A 24,262-nucleotide genomic window follows, 5' to 3' on the forward strand; every position below is an offset into this window, starting at 1 on the left:
CCCATGTTCTCCCACAAAAGGGGTAGAAATTTAAAAGACATTTTGGTGCATACCAGACCACGCAAACCACCTGCCCAACAGATCGCAAGAGGTATCCAACCACCTGTCAAGGGACATCATCCTTGCGGAATGTGCAGCACTTGCACACTAACCAGGAAGAGTACTAACATCACTTTCGCCAACGGCACTGTCTGGGAACAGAGAAAATTCACCAATTGCAACAGTAAAAATGTGGTGTACCTTATCACTTGCCCCTGCAAAATGGAATATGTGGGTATGACCACCAGACCAGTGAAAATTCGGATGGGCGAACATAAGAGTAATATTCGCTGCAAAAAAAGTACGACCAAGATGGCAACACATTTCTTGACTGTGAACATGGGGTCAATGACCTCAGATGGACGGTCATAGAACAATTACAGACCGAGCATGGACTCTTCGAAAAAGAACAACGTTGGGTGTTCCGTCTGGGCACACATGTAAAAGGTCTGAATGATGACATACCATGGTCACAACTGTCATAGTGACTTGCCTCTCTCCTTTCTTTATCATGTACGACCTACCAAATCAGATATGGCACCCCCATTTTGGTACTACCTTCAAAAATCCTGTCATCTTACAAACTACTGTATTTTGGATGCCTGTACCTTTATTTAAAACAAACCACCTAAGCATCCGTTTTATAGTTGTCAGAATAACTCTTTTCTGTCTTCGCATATGACACGATGGGCCGTTGAGTAGTACTAGCCACGTGTCAGTCCTCTAATATGACCCCTTCCATCGGGAAAGTTCCACCTCCCTTCCATTATTGCCCTTATTCTCTCCCCGTTACAACACAGCTACCACACTTCTCGACACGCGAGAGACGCTTCTCGTTCTTGCAATTTTAGCCCGCATTTTTTTGATCCGCTAACAAGCATTGCGGTTACCGTATCCTTTGTGAAGGCGGTATGCTTGAGAGACCTCTAGTCTTGAAATACCTTAATTCTAGATATCTTGTATTAACGAGTGGGCGTGTGTACACAAGAAACGCCACTCCGAAGACGCGTATTGGGTCCTCATTTCCGGTTGACAATGATCTTTGTACTCGATCTGGTCTAGTCTTCCGGCAACTTTTGAACCGGAAGTCTTTGCAACACACCAGGTGCAACTAGTTTCCCCGCAAATTGGTGAGAGCAGGCTGTATTTAAACTGGGCACTATAGGGGTTTCTCCACATTTCAACCGAACACCGGGATGGATGCACATGTAGCGATTGGCTGCTGAAGGATACGCGAGTACGGCTTAGCCGCTAGAGGATACCGGTCACGGCGTTTCTATAGGAGTAGTCAGTAGATAACAGCCATTTCTCCTTTCCATTGTCTTTTTCAGCATTGAGGCTCCTAAAAAAAAAAAAAAATAATAATTTTCCCACCCGCCCTAAGGTCCATGAGGCAATACCTCACATACACTTAAGTATGTATTTAATACATCACTGGGTCTATCTCTGATTAGGAGTATAGTCCACGTATTTTTTAGAGTGTGTGTTTTCTGTTAATTGTTCGTAGTGTCGTGTATGTCTCTATTTTCCTTACAGGTCACTGCACTTTCTTCTGCAACAATTAAGAGTTATGGCTAAAACTATCACGTTTTTTGTCACTTTCGTGGCACACTTCTTTTTGTTTGCAGGAATGATGCTTATAATCCCTGGGAACCTGAACGAGTACTTTTCCTTATTTTTTATTTTTTCTTACAGAATTGATAAGCATACCATTAGGTACTGTATATTCTCGCATGTTTTCACTTATATTGATAACATTATCATAAGTACCAATATGCACACATAGGAGGGATCTTAACCCTGGCCTGAAGAAGATGCCTAGCATCGAAACATGTTGACAACATACTAGGAGAACACCACACATTGAGTAGGAAGTCTCCGCACCACCTTTTTACTAGTACCAGCCCCCTCTGACTTATTAAAGGTCTTTTGTCCTAGGGGCCAGGTCCTTTTTAAACTCACATTCACACCTATCCCAGACCCTCCCATTGCACTCCACATAGCACTTTATTATCAGTGCTCCCACGTATTCGTAGGTCGTAGCACGCCCCGTCCCGCAGCGGGGCGGGAAGACCCCTATGATGAAGCATGACACCATTGGTCATTCTTGGTGTGTGAGGGGTATTTAAACACCTTTGTGTATGTCCAACCATTGTGGGACACCTACACCCATTTATCCCTATTTCTTTAAAACCCAGGTTTTGAATTTCCTCTTTTTTTTTCCCTAAAGAGTTGGATCTTTATGTTTAAAAATTAATCTGTAGTGGAGGACGCATCCATCTCTGGAGCCCATGAAGGGCCATCCCTCTACACTCCCTAATCTTGTTATTATTAGCTAGGAATCTTCATATCCAGCAAATTATAACAGACCTACTGGAGGTTGAATTCCTTTGAAAACAAGGAGGGGCCCATTAAAGTCCAAAGGAACAGAACACCAGAATCAACTATATAGTTAGAAAAATTCCCTTTGAACTATAGAAACACACTTTACTTAAATCGCCACTTAGAGACCATACAGTCAAATGTATCATTCAGTCAAATATATCACATGCTAAAAAACATTTCAAAATGAGATGTGAGAAACCTTACACTGAATTAAATAAAATGTATTAACACATTAGTGATCCAATTCACAGCAATAGGTAATCATAAAAAACATATATTGACACACATATGTATCTTTATTAAAAAACACATGTAAATGTTCAAACAGAAAATACATATTTAAAACAATTTACTTAATTCAAGATCTCATAAAAAGACAATGAGTAAACATCACATGGAAGGAAAATATATAAAAAGAGCACCAAAGTTGTGCCTTAACAGTGTTAATTTGTAACCTATATGGACCAGAAATAACCGGGAGCAATTCAACCTGATTTTTGTAATTCTAGTCCTAAGACAAATTCAACCAAAAACTTTGCGTTGACGCGTTTCGGTGGAATAAAGAGATAAAACCACCTTCTTCAGGACTCGTAATAATATTCCTTCCTTTGGTATAAGTAAATAAGCATACCTTACACAGAATACAATGCAAAATAAAAATAAATTAAAAACATAAAAGACATACATATTAATCAAAGACATTGAAGATCTCTCTTTTAGTGATTGATAACATGTTCTAAGTGCTCCGAGATTGAAGAATCATTAAAAATAATTACAAATAATTGCTGTAACAGGATCAATGTGAAAAAACACACATTCAAACAATGTAAATAATCAAATAATTAAATTCTTATTGCACAAAGTTGGCAATATGTAGATTTCTACACATCCCACTGAGTGTTCCATATTCTACCACTTCTGTAATTCACACATTTTGGCATTCATGTATTAACCAGAGACGACTGATACTACACAACTTAAATTAAAAAATATTCATAGGTAGAGGCCAGTATTCCCCCGTGTCTCGCTACGCCAGTCACTAATCAAAATTCAGACATGTATACCCCAGAAAGGTGGATAATACATGCAAACCATCATAAATATATCAATACCTCAGCTCATGCCGTTAAATAATAGCAGGCAGTGGACCTATAAGCTTCCGGCAGCAGGAATAACTTTAGAGAAATATGTCTGTCAAAAAAGCAAGAGGATGTAGCTAATTGTTAATTCATTAGGGGACCATGTATAATTTAACATGCAGTAGTTTTAGGAGCTAAACTACTATTAAATTCTCACCTTAATGTATTCGAGGTAGGCTCGTTTCACATACTTATTTTAGTTTGATTGATCTGTTTTTAATCACGGTCTGTAAATGAAAATAAATCCATTATCTCTACTAATAAAGATATTTAAAGCTCTATTACTCTAAATATATATGAGAATAACAGCAACTTACCAAGAGTTTAAAAGCACTGTCTCGAAATTATAGAGACAGAAAGATGCAACCAGTAATCATCTTGTGGAATATTATATTGCAAAGGTTTTCAGTTTCCAAATTGAATCTGGGTAGGCTATAAAAAGAAAGGATTTAACCCAGTGAGAATGCTATGATATTAGTCACGATTTCACACGTGTTAAATTACTCAGAACGAGATAAAAATGGTTTAGGCAATGTAAAGAATAATTAACAAAATGCGTGGCCTCTATTGAACAGCTCTTGGGCGATCGACAACGGGGACATAGTGCCCCGAGTGCGAGAAATAAAAAAGGAGGGCCCGTTAAGGAGTTTCATCCAACATTTGTGATTTGAAAGTATGGATCGTTAAGTAGCCTCCCGACTCTCCTTAGTATACAGCTTATAAGCACCTAACATACATGATGACTAAAGATACAAGGCTCCGTTCTCCCTTTGCATATCACAGGATAATTGCCAGTTCTATCTGGACCACGATCAAGGAATGCCAAATCCGCAAAACATATAAACACCATAAACAGAAAAAGCCACGATATAAAGACCATCCATACCCGCTCAACGAGATGCCCGTAAATCACAGCTCATTCTTACCTATATAGCTCTACACCTCAGGGTTCTCAAGTGCCAGTTAGTGCATCTCTGTGGAACGCGAACAAACGCTTTCACAACTAAGGAGACGCATTATATACACGTCACCACATACGTAATACGTAGGGTGCGTGAGATAAATAGTATGAACCCAGATTGCACGAATCTTAGAAAAGAGTGCCTCCATATTTAGATAGTCATCTAATAGTTAAAGAGCCTGACAATGCATGTCCTAAACATACACCCATCGAAATAGAGGCAAGATAAACACAGGAATAGAAAGATTAATGCTAAGAATTAATAGAAATATATAGTGTATTCCTAATTGCCCGTACCATTAGAGAATTTGTTAAGATTTCAAAACCCAACTTAATTTCTCGTCTGGCCCGTCCATCAGACAGCCTATTGAATTTATCATGCGTAACCAATGGCAGAAATGTCTAAAAATAATATGGGCGACATAAAAAAAAAAGATAATAAAGTAAGAACCCAAATAGGACTAAAACCTGATGAATGGGATAGCGTTCTTAGCTTGAAAGCGTCGCCATATTAGGACGGTCGTATCTTCGTGCACGTATCACTGGGCTCATGTCATTCCGAGGCATCACTTAGCATTGATGCCGAATGGTACAAGTATTAGATTCATTATAAATGGAAACTGCATATATAATTAGCAGGAAAAACCGCAAATGATAAAATAAATGACTATCTAAACTTAAAAATCACTATTAAATATCAAATGTCCATATAGAGATCATGTCCTGTGGGTGTATAATGAACGAACATCATCCACTGACAGGAACTAACCAAATAGGAAGAAAAAGAATGTTTAACCTAACATATCCTATAGATTCTAAAGAGGTGATGGAGCAATTGTATCACTATTCAGCACAGATCCCAACATTGAGGCCAACAGAGTACTTCTATACAGCAAGTTTCATCCAGTCCTCTTTGGTATTAAGACCTCTATTTATAGTATTAAGAATGGAAATATACCATTGTTTTCTATTTTTTCTTTTGATTTCCATATTGCCCCCTGTAATATTACCTGTAATTTTTTTCTATCACAAACCACTTGAATTCTGTGTGTTTGTGTTTCATTGAGTTATAATGTTCTACAAGAGGGGCATTATGTTTATTAGTTTTAAGCGCTGACCGGTGTTCCAGTAGGCGTAATCTGAGCTCCCTCCCCGTTTCGCCTACATATGCTAAACCACATGGACAGCGCAAAAAGTAAACAACATTGCAACTCCTACAGTTGTTCATACTCTTAGATGACAGCGTAAATCCATTGTAGGACACAAATTTTGTGACCAGACAATGTTCGCAAATACTACATGTACCACATGGGAAGTTACCTAAAACATTATGCATGTATAGTGAGGCTTGTGTTTGAGGTTTGCTAGCTCTGTAGGTAGTGACCAAATTCTTCCGAATGTTATCATTTCGCTTAAATGCAAACAGTGGTTTGAGAAGTTTAATTTCCATCCCTTCGTTTAAAATATTCCAATTGGAATTAACCAAATTTTTCAATTTGTTACTAATATTCGAAAACTGTGTAACAAAAACCAAACGTTTTTCTGACGCCTCATCCTTTTTCTTTTTTTCCAGATGGTTTTGTTCAAACATGCTCTCACAGTTATAAAACCTAGCACGTTTAAATGCTTGTTTAATCAGTTTCTTAGGGTACCCACGGTCTAAAAGTTTACTCTTAAGAATTTTAGGGTGTTTATAAAAGTCATCCAAAGAGGTACAGTTTCTCATTTTCACAGTTTCTGCATCAAAAAAGCAGGCTAGAGAAGATGAGTCCCTGTACTATTCAGAAAACCCCAATAAATCGCCTGTGCACGGTAAAAGGTGGCAAGAAGAAAAGTCACTAGTGAAAGTACTTGTGATCTTTACCACAGATAATCTGGAAGACAGACTAGGTTACCTGTTTGGGGTCCAATTTCTGGGAGTGACCCACCTAGTTGCTTCGTTCCTTCTGCAAGCACAAAGTATCCGGAACGGGAATCTTGAATGGCAGGACCCATATAATAAACTGAGAAGAGACTCAATCAAGCTTAGCCACTGGTACATCCCAACCAGTAGAAGGGCCTGTGACTACAATGACACAGAATATGAAGGCCGAAACTTACCTAAACAAGAGCATGCCACTAAGCTGGGGTGTGAGCTGACCATATCCACTAGAACAGTGCCACTCGTAAATTTTGGAAAGTCAACAAGATCTCCTAATGGCTCATCCTGAGTGACCAATTCACAACCGCTGATTTGTGGAAGAAGGCTCCTGTTTGGCCATTTACTTAATTAACAAAGTCAACTTTGCTTCTTGTAAAGCACAACTAGAAAAATGTATTTCACTAGTCTGAACATTTCCTTTTTCTGTATCTGTAGGAGTAGTTTACTGCTATTCCTTCTCCAATCAGCTTCTTGATGTAGTGCACAGTGTTTTTTTTCATGCACACTTGGTACCTGTGGGCATCAACTGATCAAAGTGCACCTCCAAGCCAAGTTTTGCAAAGTGCACAGTCTTTTTAGCATTGTGAACATGTGGAACATGTTACCATCTCAATTTCCCCCAGCAAGATGTTCAGATATGCGGAGGATTCTTTGGGCACCTCCAGGATGTCCTATCTCGCAGCCTGTTCCTCTTGCCTCTCCCTTCTAGACTACATTATACTGTATCCATACTTAAGTAGAGCACCTCTTAAGTCCTGTAGGTGAAAGTGGATGGACAAGGGAGGAGTTGAGGTAATGTTAAGAGGAATCTATCTTTCACACCAGTATTTACAGGAAGTTAGCAGGTGTGGTCTAACAAAGCAGGTGTGGTCTAACAAAGCAGCTGAATCCCTGCCCATCTCACCACACTCTTAACTAGCCGACTACAAATCCAGATTCGTCAGAGGTCTGTCAAACTTTCAAATAAAGAGCATACGCTCCCTCCTCCATGCACACACTTGCATGCGAACCTGTGACCAGTAAAAGAAACAAAAGAGGTACCGTTTGGGGAAGCACAAAAAAAAGAATATTTAATGAGTACAGGTACACCAGAACTTGCACAGCGTAGGAGCATGTAACCATCTTGGACTAATTAGACTTACTGGAAATTTTCTGCAGCTCCTGTAGGCACTTGTCTAAGATACAGGTGAAACAAGATATATGGTTTCAATTCCAGGATGTCATTTTCCTTTGAACGACAAAAAATTGACTTTTCCAATGCAACAGGATTTCCAGAATAGAAGAGCATTAGGTGTTTGTATAGAAATCTGTAAAAGCAGTCACATTCAGTCATAAATTAGTGTTTGGAGCAGTACAATATGAATTACTCAGATAGACAGAAGTCAACCGTAGTATACATGATCAATGGAGACAAGAATCTCAATTTAAAAATGAAATCAACATTATAACGTCATGTCAGGTAAGACCTTTTTTACTGTCAGTACACAAACCCTTGACAAGAAAGACCACTGACACCTTTAGTTGCCATTTCATTATTTACACAACTTAAGCTAAAAGCAGGGTACTGAATATACAGTATGTACAATATATAGTTACTAAACAAAGTAACTCCTATTTTCGTATTCCTTGAGCCTTTTAAAAAATATGAACAAGAGAGTATCCAATTAGATAATATCAGAGTAAATATAAAGCACATTTTCAAAACATAGAAGCCTGAAACTGCATATCTTTGCCACGTTGCATGTGCATGGCAATATTAGGCCTAGTGGCCTTCCATATTGCTAGACCAGCTTACCAGAACTTCACAATGAAGGATGTGAAGCAATGAAAAGCTCCATGCAGAAAAGGTACCTACTTGTACCAGGTGTCTGCATGCTTGTTCGCGAATGTCATGTGGTGAGACGGTCACAGCCTGTACCTTCTGTCCATCAGGTAGCCTCGCTCTCATGCTTACGAGGCTGGGTCAATGCAACACAACAAGTCATGTGGTCACAACATGGCCTCCTCACAAGTACCTGCCTTGTAGGTGGAAAAGGTTCACAGTGGTGATGTACAAGTTACTTACCTTCGGTAACGATGTATCTGGTAGAGACGATTCTAGCCGCAGATTCCTTAACGTAGAATTATCCCCAGGCGTGAGACTGGACCCGGAAAACTTTCTTGCCCAGCATCTCTGCGCGCCGGGGTGGCGGTACCACGCGACTCGGCCCGATGTCCTCTGCGGGCGTGACGTCAGCGAGGACACATAAGCCCCACTCCGGCCCGCTGATGTCAGTTTGCTTCGGAGAACTTTTCTGCGCCACAACACGGAGCCATCACAACAAAACTGAGGAGAGCATGAGAACAGTGTGTGAAAAAACTGAGAAACACAGTAGAGAGAAACAAAAGGTGAGGAACAGCACCAGTTGGCACCAAGGCACCAGAAGGCTACAACAGCAAAGCCAAAGCAGGAAAAGAGCAAAGCACCACTCTGAGAAACAACCGTGCAAGCCAAGGCGACAGCACCAGTCGGCACCAAAGCACCACAAGGCCAGAGCAGCGAAGCCAGAGCAAGAAAAGCGCAAAGCACCACTCCGTGGAACCACCGTGCAAGCCCAGGCGAGAGTCATCCTGGAGGCACAAGCATGAGAAAGCGCTGTGACAGAAAGAGAAAAGGTCTGCAACCACAGAGTGAAGGCCACAAGCCCAGGACAGCCATCCATCCCCAGACTACAATGCTAAGGAGGGCCATAACCCCTGAAAAGAGTAGGAGGCCAAAGGACAGGCAAAAGATTTCCCAACGTAGAAGACCGCAAGGGGATCAGAAACTCTAACAGAGGGAACAGAGCAAAAGTAAGCCCATACACTGGAGAGGAACTAACTGGAGGGATACCTGACCGGAAGAAAACAAAGAAGACACCCACAGAAGACAAGCCACCCAGAGGGAGGCGACTGCAAAAACCCAAGCAGAGGGTCCTCGCAGAACAGGGAGGAAGGGCGGGTCGTGAAGGAATCTGCGGCTAGAATTGAATATGCTACTTACCAGTATGCATCTGTTCTTGGCATGTAGGGCTGCTGACATTCATATCTGTGCATAGATCGCCGCCTAGTGTTGGGTCCGGATGTTTGCACGTTGTTGTCCTGGAAGAGTCTTCGAAGTATCCTGAGATAGGTGACTCCTCCCCTGGACCATAGTGCGCATGGGCATCCTCAGATTGTTTTTCGCCGTTGTGGCAGTGATGGAGTAGATACAGAAAGTGATGACCATGCTATACAGTAATTCTGAGAGCTGCAGCTGCTACAGGCGCCGGGGAGGAGGGTGGGCGATATGAATGTCAGCAGCCCTACATGCCAAGAACAGATGCATACTGGTAAGTAGCATATTCAGTTCGAGGCATGTGGGCTGCTGAATTCATGTCTGTGCATAGAATACATAGCAGTACCTCCTATTAGCGGCGGCTACCAGTGCCAGCTGCAGCGGTCTGAAAAAGAGTTTTGAGAACAGCCTGTCCTACAGCTGCCTGCTGTTTTGATTGCACATCTACACAGTAGTGTTTGGTAAATGTATGTGTAGTGGACCAGGTGGCTGTTCTACATATGTCATGCAAAGGAATGTTTCCCAGGAAAGCCATGGAGGCCCCTAACTTACGTGTTGAGTGGGCTCGTGGGGGAATCGTTAATGTGCGTTTAGCCTTTTGATAGCAAATTTGAATACATTTAACGATCCATCTGGCTATACCTGCTTTGGAGATGGCGTTACCTTTGTGGTGTGGGGCAAAGGCAACGAAAAGTTGTTTTGTTTTCCTGAAGACTTTAGTCCTGTCTATATAGTACATGAGGGCTCTCTTTACATCCAGTGTATGGAGTGCTCTTTCTGCGACAGTTTGTGGGTTTTGAAAGAAAACAGGCAGTTCAATAGTTTGAGTCATGTGGAACTGCGAGATCACTTTGGGCATGAATTTTGGGTTGGTACGTAGTACAACCCTGTTTGCGTGAACCTGTATGAATGTCTCTTGAATGGTTAGTGCCTGGATTTCACTAACTCTCCTCAAAGAAGTGATCGCTACTAGGAAAGCTACTTTCCAGGTGAGGAACTGAATCTCGCATGAGTGTAGAGGTTCGAAGGGTGGACCCATCAGGCGTGTGAGGACCAAGTTGAGGTTCCACATTGGAGCTGGTGGGTGGCTTGGAGGAATTACTCGTTTGAGTCCTTCCAAGAATGCTTTGATGGCAGGCACTCTGAATAGAGAGAGGTGCTGCCTGGTCTGGAGATAGGCTGATATTGCGGTCAAATGGACACGTATTGAGGTGTATGCCAGATTGCATCGGTATAGGTGTAAGAGGTAACAAATTATGTTTTGGATGGATGCATCTAGCGGGTTAATGTCATTGTTATTGCAATAAATTACGAACCTTTTCCATTTGGCTGCATAGCAAGCTCTGGTAGTGGGTCTTCTAGCTTCCTTAATGATGTCCATACAGTCAGGTGGCAGATTCAGGTAGCCAAACTCTAGGACTTCAGGAGCCAGATTGCCAGGTTCAGCTGTTGCGGATCTGGGTGCTGAATCTCTCCATGGTTCTGCGTCAAATGCGCGGGTTTGATCCGCAGCCTTTGATGCGGCACCACGGAAAGTTCGAGAAAGGTGGTGTACCATGGTTGGCGTGCCCACGTTGGAGCAACCAGGACGAGTGTCAGTGAGTGTTGTCTGAGTTTGCGCGCCACCAGCGGTATCAATGGTGCTGGAGGAAAAGCGTACGCAAATCTGCCGGACCAGTTCATCCATATCGCATTGCCCTGCGACTGCGGATGTGGGAACCTGGCGGCAAAGCGTTGGCATTTTGCGTTTTCGCTTGTGGCGAATAGGTCTATCTCTGGATGACCCCACTGCTGGAAGTACGGTTGGAGTACTGATGGGTGTAACTCCCACTCGTGCATCTGGTGGCTGTGTCTGCTGAGCAGATCCGCCATCTGGTTGTCCTTGCCGGGGAGGTGTTCCGCCATGAGGAACATGTTCCTCTGAATGGCCCACTTCCACATGCTCTGAGCCAGATGAGACAACTGTGGAGAGTGCGTTCCTCCCTGCTTTTGTATGTAGTACATGGCGGTCATGTTGTCCGTCCGGATCAACACGACCTTGTTGCACAGATGTACTTTGAATGCCTTCATGGCTAGGAAGATTGCCATCAGTTCCAGAAGGTTGATGTGCATCTTCTTTTGTTGTGTTGTCCATAGTCCCTGCACTGTGTAATTGAGTACATGAGCTCCCCATCCCTGGAGAGACGCGTCCGCTGTCAGTATTATTTGTGGAACAGGCTCTTGGAACGGTCGGCCCTTGCAAAGGTTTTGTGGGTTCCACCAATGCAGAGAGTTGTATGCCCGACCGCTCACCAACACTAGGTCTTTCAGTTGCCCGTGAGCCTGATTCCATTGACGTGCTAAGCACTCCTGAAGCGGGCGCATATGTAGTCTCGCGTGTGGGACTATGAAGATGCAGGAGGCCATCATGCCTATCAACTGCATGAACACTCGCGCAGGAAGGGAGTGTTGTGGTTTGAACTTGGAAATCAGCATTTGTATGCTGTTGATCCTCACTAAATTTGGCTGAGCTGTGGCTGCCAGAGTGTCTATGGTCGCACCTAGGTACTGTTGTACGTGTGCGGGTTGGAGATGTGATTTTGGGTAATTTAGTGAGAACCCCAGACTGTGAAGGTGAATGGTGTGGGACATGTGGCTGGCACATTGCTGGGCTGACTTTGCCAGTCGTCCAGGTAAGGGTACACGTGAATGTGTTGCCTCCGTAGATGTGCAGCCACAGTAGCTAGGCACTTTGTGAAAACTCTGGGTGCTGTTGTCACGCCGAAGGGGAGAACCTTGAATTGGTAGTGCTGCCCTTGAATAGTGAACCTGAGATATTTTCTGTGTGAGGGGTGAATGGGTATGTGGAAATATGCGTCTTTGAGATCTAGCGTGGCTAGGAAGTCTCCCTGTTTGAGCAGCGGGAGGACTTGTTGTAGGGTGAGCATGTGGAAATGCTCTGACAGAATGTAGCGGTTGAGGGGTCTCAGGTCTAGTATAGGTCTGAGTGACCCGTCCTTTTTTGGTATTAAGAAGTACAGGGAGTATATCCCCATGCCTTGCTCGTGGACGGGTACGACCTCTATTGCGCCTTTTTCCAGCATACTTAGTACTTCCTGCTGTAAGAGCGCTAAGTGCTCTGAGGACATAGGACGGTGTTTTGGCGGTATTGTGGGTGGAGTGGAGGTTAATTCTAGGCAGTAACCGTGTTTGATAATATCTTTGACCCACCTGTCCGTGGTGATGGAGTTCCACGTGGACAGGAACCGTTGTAGCCTTCCCCCGACAGGTGTTATGTGGTCGGGAGGAAGGGAGAGGGCGTCACTGTTTGTTCTTGGGGGAGGACCTGGTATTGCCGTATCCGCGTCCTCTGCCCTTTGTGCTGGAGCCACGATACCCACCCCGGGTGTTTTTATCGTAGGTACTTTGTGTGTTGCCCTTGTTGTAGGTTTGCTGTGACCCCTGTCCTCTGCCTGCTCCTCTATTCCCGGGGCGACGAAAGGAGCCACTCCGAAAGGTCTGCGTTTGGAGAGCCCCAATGGACTTTGCAGTGTCTGTGTCCTTTTTTATTTTCTCTAGGGTGGCGTCAACTTCCGGCCCGAATAAGTAGTCGGGGTTGACCGGCTGATTGAGAATGTTATTTTGAAACTCAGGTTTGAATCCGGAAATTCATAACCAGGCGTGTCGTCGTAGCATGACGCTGGTGTTTATTGCTCTGGTAGCTGTATCTGCGGCATCCAGTGCACACTTAATGGATGCGTTTGTGAGGAGTTGTCCCTCCCTGATGGATCTCTGCTCCCTCTTTGTATTGGTCAGGGAGATGTTGGAGTAGGGTTTCTAATGTGTCATAGTGTGCGCGATCGTAGCGAGCTAGGAGCGCCTGTGTATTGGCAATACGCCATATGTTAGCTGCCTGGGCTGCCACCCGTTTGCCGGAGGTCTCTAGCACCTTGGACTCTTTGTCCGGGGGAGGAGCATCCCCAGTTGTTTGAGAGTGTGCCCGTTTGCGAGCATTTGCGACTACGATGGAATCTAGAGGCAACTGGCCTCTAATGTACGTAGGGTCCCCAGGCGCGGACCTATATTTTTTGTCAATCCTGGGGTTTATCACTCTTGCCCTGGTGGGTTCTTTGAAAATGTCCTTTGCTGGTTTGAGGACACCTTTTAGCATGGGTAGAGTTTTGATATTCCTTTCTGAGGATGCGAAAGTATCCATTAGAAAATCGTCCTCGATTGTGTCAGAGTGGAGTTGCACACCATGATTTTCCGCAGCACGTTCTATTAGGGCGTTGAATGCGGCAGTGTCCTCTGTGGGAGACGTTTTTGCGCCATAGAGCTGCGTGTCCTGTGTATCCATAGGTGCACCTGTGTCTACAGGGTCATCCCAAGCCTGGTCAGGGTCCTGTTGGCCCTCAGGGTCCATCCCTCTTGGGTAGGGGACGTCGTCACCCATATAGTCCTCCAAAACGTCGGTTTCGGAGTGTGTCGGGGAGAAGGACTGTGGATCTGGGTAGGAGGTATGGAGACGTTCGTAAAGAACTGGCTCCGAATCCGCTGGCAGCTTTTTCTTCAGCGGGATCCGGTAGGAGTCCAAAGCGTGTTCGGAAGATATTCTCCGCTTGTGGAGCATAATTCTGCCGGTGTCGGCATCGATGATGTGAGATGGTGACGTCTCCGTAGGAGAGCATTCGGCAGGTGTGATCCTAGTTTGGGTGACACGAGTTCTTATTTCAAACATTTTTGGCGCCGTGGATGGCGGCAGGCCAAAAGTGATATGAGGTGTCGCTGGAGAAGCTTTTTGAGCTTTTTTCGGCTCTGGGCCCGACGTGTCCTGGAGGGCTGCCTTTTCTTTGATGCGTTGCAAGGATTCTGCAACTTGTCGCACCTGGAGCGCCGACGGTTGCTTGGCGCCGAGCGGTTCAGTAGAGGCAGGCGTGGGCTTCTTCTGGGCCACGGGGTCATCGAGTCGAGGAGAGGCGGTAGCCGTTGACGGCGTCGATGATTGTTCCTTAGGTGCTGCTTTCGAAGGGGTGTGCGACGCAGCGGCCATTTTGACCTTCGTGGCCGGAGCCGATTGTTTCGGTGCCTGGTGCCGAGGCGGTTTGTCGGTGCCCATGGCCTTTTTCCGTGTGTCGGCGCCGACGTCTGCTGCTGCGAGTTCGACACCGAAGTCCCGTTTGGTGCGGTCGGTGCCGACGGGTTTTGCTGGCGTCGAAGGTGTAGTGGGCTTCGATCCGACCAGTACCACTTTCAGTTTCGGTTTCTGTGGAACCGACACGACTTTTGGTTTCGGTTTCGATGAAGGGAAACCAGCCGGTTTGGGTCCTAATGGCTGTCGCTGAATGTCCGAGGCCGGGCCCGAGGGCGGGGCCGAAGAATCGCGAGATAGGTCTTGGGTAAGGCCCGAAGGCGATCCCTCGACCGGAGCCATAGACTGACGCACTGGGATATCCTCCGTCTGTACGGGTAGGCCTTGCTCGTCACCGGAGCCACTTTCTTCGGCCCCTAAGGCCTCATCGTAGTCTCCTACCTCGGTGTCGTCTTCATCTCTGTGAAAGAGTTGTTCTTCGATGTCTTCCGATCCGGAATCGTGTTCGGAAGCGGGGCTGGAGGGCAGGTTCTCCACGCCTTCTACATCTTCGTCCTCGGCGCTGAAGATGTTGGTCGGGGCCGGTGCCGCTTGCTGCGCTTCAAGTCTCGCCGCTCGTCGATTCCGAAGGGTCTTCTTGGATCGGAATCGGGCACAGGCCATACATGTGGATTCGTCGTGATCCGGTGAAAGGCATTTGTTGCACACCGGGTGGACGTCGATATGGGGATATTTCGCATTGCAAACAGGACACCGCTTGAATGGTGTCCTCGATTCCATCGTCGATGGTGTCGATGGTCGATGCGAAAAAGTTGTTTTTGAAGTTAATAAACTAACAAGTAACTGTCGATACCGATCGGGAACAGTACCGACGCGAACTAAAGGCCTTTTGGCCTGAAAAAAGTTTTTCCTAACTTGAGTCAAGATAAGCACATCCGAACCCAATGGCGGAAAAAAACAATCTGAGGATGGAGAGGATGCCCATGCGCACTATGGTCCAGGGGAGGAGTCACCTATCTCAGGATACTTCGAAGACTCTTCCAGGACAACAACGTGCAAACATCCGGACCCAACACTAGGCGGCGATCTATGCACAGATATGAATTCAGCAGCCCACATGCCTCGAACCGTCTCTACCAGATACATCGTTACCGAAGGTAACTTGTACATCTGATAGAGACTACTAGCCGCAGATTCCTTAACGTAGAATAGATACCCTAGCCATACCCAGAAGGGAGGAGGGCCTGCGAGAGAGCCTCCACACCAGGAGTGACACAGGGCCCTAGCAGGGGACGTGTCACAGGGTCAAGAAGGGAAAGGCCAGGATACCCTAAACCCAACCAAGGGAGAACCGCCCAACACCCCGCAGGGGCAGACAGCACCCGAAGAGCCTCAAGGAACACAAGGACCACCTCAAAATCTAGGGAGAAGAGGTAGAACCGGTGGCAGGGCCCACCGTAAGAAACACAGACACAGTGACAGAAAAGAGCTGAACACACCTCAGCCGCAAGCAGTGGACAAGGCAGGAACGGCTCCACCGTTAATAGCGCAGACGGAAGAAGAAAGGTACAGTTGCGCAAAGCCCCAACGGAACCAGGGGCAGGGGCACAAGGGAATACATCAAAGGCCACAACGGTGGAGTAGAACAAGCAGGCCTGCACAGGCCTGCACAGCCAGCAGCAGGCAACACCACGGAACGGCGTACCCAGGACAAGCCAGACGCCGGAAGAGGCCAGGACACACCCCAAAGGAGGGGCCGGTCCAGAAACACACACGGACCCACGAAGAAGTGGAACCAGGCAGAAAAGAAGAGAGAGAGACGGAGGACGGACCAAGCCGTCCACCAGAACACAGAAGCCAAGGAAAGCCAGTCCCTCCGGAACAGCAGACAGAGGACCAAGCGGAACCACCGGACAGATGTGCGGAACCACCTCAACACAATGCCGCAGACAGCAGGCTAGACTGGCCTAGTGATGTAGCGGACAAGGAGGACGACGGACCTGGGCACATCGCAAGCTGCTGCAAGACAACCGGCAAGAAGATCGCACCTGCGACATACCGGGACACCACAGACAGCAAGGAGCCCGAAAAGGGCGACCACACCTCCCCAGCACATGACAGAGCCATGTAATAGCTACAATCACCCCACATAGGGTATGTTATGTCCCAAGAAACATGGGAACACCTCTTAGGAAAATAATTCTGCAGCAGAGGACAAACAGAAAGACCTGCGGAGAAAACCTTCAAAAAAAGGCCGGCCCAGCAGCCAACAGCACCAAAGTGCCAACGAAAGGACCCTAAAGGCACACCAACCACACAGAACACACAACCAGGGCTACACGTTACTAGGCCCCAGGAAACAATGGGAGAACACCTCCCAGAACACAGACCGACATCCAGGTCACTGAGGAGGAGGAGGACGACGACGAAGCCCCGCAAGGAACCTCTGATTGGCAGAATCCGCAGGGGCGTGGAACAAAAGAGTGCCATCGAAGGGTAGGTCAAACAGCCGTTCTCTAACGTTCTCAAGGAAAACACTATCCCTCAGCCAAGCAAGGCGACGAAGGGCCACTGAAGCAGCCATGGTGCGACCTAGCACCTCAGAACCGTCCAGAGCCGAGCGAAGAATAAACGCCACCAGCTCCCTACCATACAATACATGGTGCCGCAGATAAGCGCAGGCACCCTCCTAAGAAGCAGAAGACAGAAGGGACTCCGCCGAATCCCACAAGCAAGAATTGGCCCTGGCCAACACACAAAGCGTGTTAAGCACCCCCAAGGCAGCACTGGAGGAGGCGAAGATGTTGCGCCCCCAGGAATCCAACCACCGGGCCTCCCGTGACAGGGGACACAACACCGATGGCATGGAGGGAAAGGCAGTCTGTAAAAGAGGGCCCCTGGTAGAAGGGTGGCAGGAAAGGCAGACAGGATCATGCGGAGCAGGACGGTGGCGGTGCAGAAGCGGCTGGGGAACCGGGTCGCCAATGGCAGGATGCCCCCAGGCCCCCAAGAGAGAATTATGGAGCGAAGCCTCAAAGGGAAGAAGCAGCTCACGTTCACCAGAGCCCTGATGGAGAACCTCCAGCAAATGATCCGTGGGGAAATGGGCAGCCGGGTCGCCCATGCGCAAAATCCCCGCAGCCTTGGAAACAGCCCGGGCGAAGACAGCACTCGCCTCCGTAGGGCAACGCGGTGGGGAGAGCAATTCCTCCGTGGGCGACGGCTGTAAGCTAAGCTTGCCGTCCCCCAGCCCAACTGGAGGAAGGAAAGGCCAAGCCCAGAACGGGGCAAGGTTGAACGATGAGTGGGGAACCTGAGGCGCCTCCGGGGAAGACTGCAGGCGCGGGGACGGCGAAGAGCCGTCCTTGGAAGACGCCGGAGAAAAGGCCACGACGCGGCGTCCGTCTCCGGAGAAGAAGAAACAAACAAACAGTTGCCAAACCTCTGGAGAAGAGGGGGCGTCCGAAGACGAATCAAGGACCCGGCGTCGGCACGGCAGAGTCTGCCACCGGCATCAGCTCAAAGTCGACCGGCGCCGAAGGGGACACCGAGACGACCTGTGCCACGACTCGCGCAGCGGGCGGGGTCAGAGCGGCCAAAGAAGGGCGCAGACTCGACCTCCGACGAGGCAGCCGCCTGCGGGGAGAGACGAGGGGGGCCCGGGAACACGCCCCGGCCCCTAGCCAGCCCCTGCTGCGCCGCCAGGGCCAGCAGCCGCCGGCACCGGAGAGGAGTCAGCTTGGACAAGGCTGCCGCCTGCCCAGAGGACCGAGGGGGACTCGAGGACGAGCCCCGGCAACGTCCCGCGACACCACAGGGACCCCCACGGGGTTTGCGGTGAGGCAGAGGCACCGTGGTCCGAAGGAGGGAACCGCGTAGGAACATACCCCGACGACACCACATCCCCAGGACCTGAAGCCGAACTTGTCGGCGCCGGAGCCGCTGGCAACACCGCAGAAGGCCCCGCACACGGCAAGGGATCTGCAGATGTCCCAGGAAGATGAGGGGGAGGAGGAAGAGCCAAAGTGGCCTGCAAGGCCGCCGCATAGGCCTCCATTTGGCCCCCGCGCCGGGGAACGGCAGGTAGGGTGGCAACGTGCGGGGCCCCACAACCCACAGCAAACCCGCGCCCCCTACAGGGTGGGGACTGGGCCTCTGGGACAAACTGCGACAGTTACCAACAGGTGGGCGACGCCCTTGTGGCCTCGGAGAGGGACGATGTCGGAGACGGAAGCGGTGGTTCTTGAACCCTTCCGTGGGGGACGGACGCGGCGCCGACGCAGACCTGGATATGCGGGCCGAGAGGAGTTTCATCCGGCGCACCCGCCGGAACTTCGGCTTCATCTGCTGACAAGCCTCGCAGTCCGTGGAGTAGTGGTGCTCCCCCAAACACCACATACAAATGGGGTGAGGGTCCGTCGCCAACATCTGGCGCGCGCAAGACGAGCACGTCTTGAAGCACGAAGGAATTCGCACACTGTTCACAAGAAAACGCAAAGAGTAAAAAGGCGGCCTGAAAACAGGCCAGGAACACAATCCGGATCCATGTTGCACGCGGAAAAGAAGAATCTGACGTCAGCGCGCCGGGGTGGGGCTTATGTGACCTCACTGACGTCAAGCCAGCGGAGGACGTCGGGGCGGAGTCGCATGGTACTGCCCCCCCGGAGTGTAGAGATGCTGGGCAAGAAACATTTCCGGGTCCAGTCTCATGCCTGGGGACAATTCTACGTTAAGGAATCTGCGGCTAGTAGTCTATCAGATGTACAGTTATTCAGCCTCCCTGGCCGATAAGGCTTACAGTGGTGAAGTGAATTTATGGCGGCCAAGGCCAATCAGGCTCACACAGCGGCAATGTGTTTTCTTGGAATTTTGGAGGCAGCAGCAGTACAAGTTCATGGCCGAAGTGACTGACAGCAGACATGTCCAGGCTTGATTTAGTGAAGTCTTTGGGGCAGGAGCTATGCAGACAGACTGCGCAAGTTACTCAATGCAGGCTGCTACTCTTTCGCTGTGATATAGAATGCTTTCTCTAGATGCTCCACACACTAACATCAAGGAGGGCCAGCTACTCTCCTTCCCTCTCTAAGCAGGCACACTTATAGGCACTTAGCAGACCCTTAGCTCCTACAGCAGAAAGTGCAGAGTTCAAGTTATGTCATCTCTGGGAGACTCCTTGCCAAGGCAGACACCAGCCTTGGTTTCACAGCAGTTCTTAGAGCGCTCTGCTGAGAACTGATCAGAAGAACATTGGACTGGAACAAAGTGGGGTGGTTTGGTTGGATTAGTTACTTACCTGTAATCCTAGTTCTCATCCAGGGGTATACTCATCAAAGTCATAATCTATGAATAATCCCCGCCCACGTGCGGGATCCCGGAGCATATAGAAAATACATATATAGGCATATGTGAAAACATATACAAGTAGCCTAAAATGTTTCAAACATGGCAATGCTGAAATTACATAGGTTTGCATTGTAGTACCCCCTAACCCATAAGGAAAAAAGGAAGAACTAAGCCAATTGTCACACAACAATACTTTATTGCCATAAAGCAAACTTGTAATTGCAGGCATTTGCCTGTAGGCTGCAGTAGAATATCATGAAAACAAAGAAAACTGACACCTTGCCTTTAAGGCATTAGAGTAGGGGGACCGTGCCTTTAAGACCTGCAGGAGACCCCTTGCTCCCATGATGACAGGTGACAGTTAGGTCAGTTCTTTTTGACGGTGCACTCGCACCTGAGTAGATCTGCAATCAATAAACAATAACTTGAGGAGAAATGCTCGTCCGGGGAGGTGGGTGGGTCGCTTATGACTTTGATGAGTATACCCCTGGATGAGAACTAGGATTACAGGTATGTAACTAATCCTTCTCATCCAGGGGATACTCATCAATAGTCATAATCTATGAATAGAGTAGCAAGCCCATACTCAAAGTCTCGCGTGTAGGAAGGTGGATATTTGCCTAGTGTCTAGCTGGTTTTTCGACTTAGTTGGCCTGAGATCCTGCCATTCAGGGTCTCAGGCTGTCTGCTCTCTCTTTAAAATGGACTCCATGTACCCTAGGTACATTCCCAATTGGTAAGGATCACCTTATTGGACCCTGTACAGTGTACCCTAGGTACCCAGGGCATAGGTGTACCCTAGGCCTCCCAGGGGCTGCAGCATGTATTATGCCACCCCTGGTCTGGCCTTCCAATCAGACACAACTGGCTGATCACTCAGTTGGGGCAAGGTCGTGTAATCACCCCTTGCTTAGATATAGTATACCTATATCTACCCTTAAAATAGACACATGTGTACCTATCAGCCACTCCTATGGCAGGCCTTAACAATCCTGGAGGCAGAGTGCTTGGTAACATGTGAGATGGTGCTCTAGCATGAGCTGAGCCTGTCTGCAGCTTTCGGAACCATGTCCTTATAGCTGTTCTATGATATAGCCTACCATATACTCTTAAAGTGCCTTATAATCTTAAACGGTTATGGTAACTATGGTTTGGCTTTATCAAAACATGTCGTGTAAGGTGTCTAACACTTTGGAATAATACCCCCATACCATTTCTGGTGATGAGGATATTATTCCCCCCTTCTAGAGGGAGAGATGTTAAAATCCTACTTTGCTGTTTAACTCTAACCAAAGCCTCAGCATCACAAAATGGATGCTGCTGCCACAGACACAAGTCTGACCTCCTGTTGCTGGGAGTGATCCCGACAAGGGAGGCTTGGACAATAGGTTTTCTGCTTGGGGAGGTGCTAGCACCTCCCCAGACAGACTTTAGTGTATTGGGGCAGGTAGAGGGCTGAAAGGAATGAGACATGCCTGGGGCACACAAGGTGTCCCGTGCATAGTCCAGTTCAAACCGGTGCTGGGGCACTCCAGCCCCAGTCCTGGCGCGAAACTGGACAAAGGGAAGGGGGTGTAACCACCCCCCTCCCAGGTCCCACCCATAAGGTGTGACCCAGCAGGTAACCCAGCCCCCCAGATTTGGATAAGAGTGGTAGCTGGGCCCCAGGAGATTAGATTATCCTGAACCTGCAACTTGAACAGAAACTCTGGACCTTCGACATTCGACAAAAGAAGAAGACTGAAGAATCTCCCTTGTGCCCAAGGAGTGGCTACCCTGTGCAAACAGGCACCATCAAGAGACTACCCTTTGCTTTGCTGAAGTTCTACGAGGGACCGACTGCAGAGCCCGACCAGAGCCTTGACTTCCAGACTTCTCCGACCCTGATCCACATCCACAGCCGAGCTGAGGTCCGTGGAGGCGACGAGAGACGTGGGACCGGCTACCTGGGAAAAGTGGCTAGTATCTTCCAGCGCAGCTTCTGAGGCACCCTTGAAGTTGTGCACCGGGGATTGAGAAGCCCCAACCCCAAGCACCATCTGCACCGAAGATCAGCCCCCCACACTCCACGAGTCCTGCGTGGGGCCCTTCTGCATTTTCCTGCTTGCCGCGTCTGTCCCGTTGCTTGCCCGTTGGCTAGCGGCCTTTGTGACGAAACACCTTGAAATCTTCACCGCTGGTTTGGCTTCTCCAGACTGGCTCCCGCTTCTTTGCAAAAGAGAAGCACCCCAGACCTTCCTGGTCTGCACCAGAAGCAAGTCCTCTGTTCTTCGTGGGTTCCGCTTGCCAAGGCTTGGTGAGTCCTAGTTCGACTTCGACGCCACCGACAGCAAGAGCCTTCGTGGGACAGCTCGCCTCCTGGTCCTGGTTGTCCTCGACGTCTCCTGGTACCCGTGGCTGCAGCGACAAGCTTCCCCTTTCACCTGCAATCTTCACGACATCGCCTGGTTCCTTCCTGGTTCCACGTGGTCACTGGCTAGTGACCTTGACTCTGTCCCTTCTGCTTGCAGGTATCCTCTCTTCTTGATCCCAGCCTTGGGATCCACCGGACACTCTTCACTGACCGCCTGTCAGCAACTTTCCTTCAGGCATCCATAGAAGTCCACGATGAAACCCAATGCAAGTTCACACCTATGCACCCGCAGCCCGTGGACTAGGTAACTTGGGTACTTCGGTGCTCACAAGGGTAGTGACTATCCTAGGGTCTAGTTTCCGAGTCTCGACTTTCTAGCTATACCAGAAGTGTCCTAAAACTGTTAATTTCTAACTGCTAGTAATTCTATCGACTTTTACGCATTATGCGTGAGTGTTTCCACTCTGCACCTGAATCCCGTGGGCCTCCCACTTCCTAACTGTTGCTAGTGTAGTGTAGCCCCAGCGATTCCCTAAGCCTAGGCCTATCCTATTTCCGTGACAGTGGTCCTTATACCACTTCTTTAGTATATGGTTTGCGTGGCCCCTAGGGCCTAACTGTGTTACTTACCTGTGTGACTTAATGTATGCTTGAATAAGACTGTGTTGTACTTACCTCTAATCTCATAAAGAGTGCTGAGGGTTTGACTAGAATAAATACACTTTATTTTATATATATACCTGTTGTGGTGTCCTTTCATTTGGTATTCAAGGGATTATATATGGTATCACAGCTGGCTTCACATGCCATTCAGAGTTTAGCCTAAGACTGCTCTTGTCCATGCTACAACTAGGATAGCTGGTCTATAAGGTTGACTTTACAACCAATCACCATAAGGGTTGTTTGGACTGATATAAGGTGTACACTAGAACTAGTGACATCATACATCAGGCCAACATGGCGGACGAGCAATATAGCATCTAGAACATGCATTTAACATCACCTTAGCATAGCAGTTATGCAAACAAATTCCTCAAAGAGTCCTGCCCCACCTGGGCGTCGGCCTGTGCGTCTGAATCTAGGCAATAATGGCGTGTAAAGGTATGTATGGATCGCCATGTAGCCGCTTTGCAAATTTCAGACATGGGAACGTTGCAAAGGAGAGCTACAGTAGAAGCTTTCCCTCTAGTAGAGTGTGCTCTTGGTCTAACCTGTAGAACCTTGTGAGACAGTTGATAAGCCAAGGCTATACAAGAAACAATCTATCTAGAAATGGACCTCTTGGAGGCAGCCAGCCCGGTATTTGTTGGACCGTAATTGACAAAGAGCCTGTCAGACTTTCTAAGCGAAAGAGTTTTGGCAAGATAAAATTTCAATACATTCTCTAGACCTCCGGAGGGTAAGGCTCTATCCGGAGGAGTGGTTGGCTGAGGAAAGAAAGTGGGCAGCGTGATAACCTGATTAATGTGGAAATCCGAGACCACCTTGGGCAGGAAGCTCGGATGAGTACGTAGCACCACTCTATTGCTATGAAACACAGTATAAGGTTCCTTGCAGCTGAGGGCCTGAATTTCACTTACCCTGCGGGCAGAAGTGATGGCTACTAAGAAGGCAGCCTTCCAGGTCAGATGCTGCAAGGATGCCTTATGAATAGGCTCGAAAGGAGCTCCCATCAACTTAGAGAGAACAATGTTGAGTTCCCAGGAAGGGGAAGGAGACCTTACTGGTGGAAAAACTTTCTTGGAGAATGTCCGTGGGGCGGATTTGAGGCCAAATGGCAGAACTCTGTACTGGTAGTGCTGACGAGAGATCTGAAACCTGAGGAATTTTCGATGTTTCACTGAGACAGGGATATGGAAATAGGCATCCTGTAGGTCGATGACACACATCCAGTCTCCCTGGTGAAGATGCGGAAAGATTTGATGCAGGGCTAGCATTCTGAACTTTTCCCTCTTGACAAATCCGTTGAGCAGACGC

General features: G+C 48.0%; 1 protein-coding gene across 5 annotated transcripts in view; it reads right to left on the bottom strand.

Annotated features, from left to right (window-relative positions):
• LOC146797977 (adenosine deaminase domain-containing protein 2-like) overlaps positions 1-24,262 on the bottom strand; it is a 427,814-nt gene that overhangs the window by 209,562 nt on the left and 193,990 nt on the right. For all 5 annotated transcript variants that reach the window (XM_085627831.1, XM_085627833.1, XM_085627832.1 and 2 more), the window contains one exon: positions 7,588-7,752. In XM_085627831.1, coding sequence (XP_085483957.1) covers positions 7,588-7,752 — 165 coding nt within the window. The remainder of the gene's footprint in view (positions 1-7,587; positions 7,753-24,262) is intronic.

The sequence above is a fragment of the Triturus cristatus genome, chromosome 9 (genome assembly GCF_964204655.1).
Source record: "Triturus cristatus chromosome 9, aTriCri1.1, whole genome shotgun sequence".
NCBI classification, from domain to species: domain Eukaryota; kingdom Metazoa; phylum Chordata; class Amphibia; order Caudata; family Salamandridae; genus Triturus; species Triturus cristatus.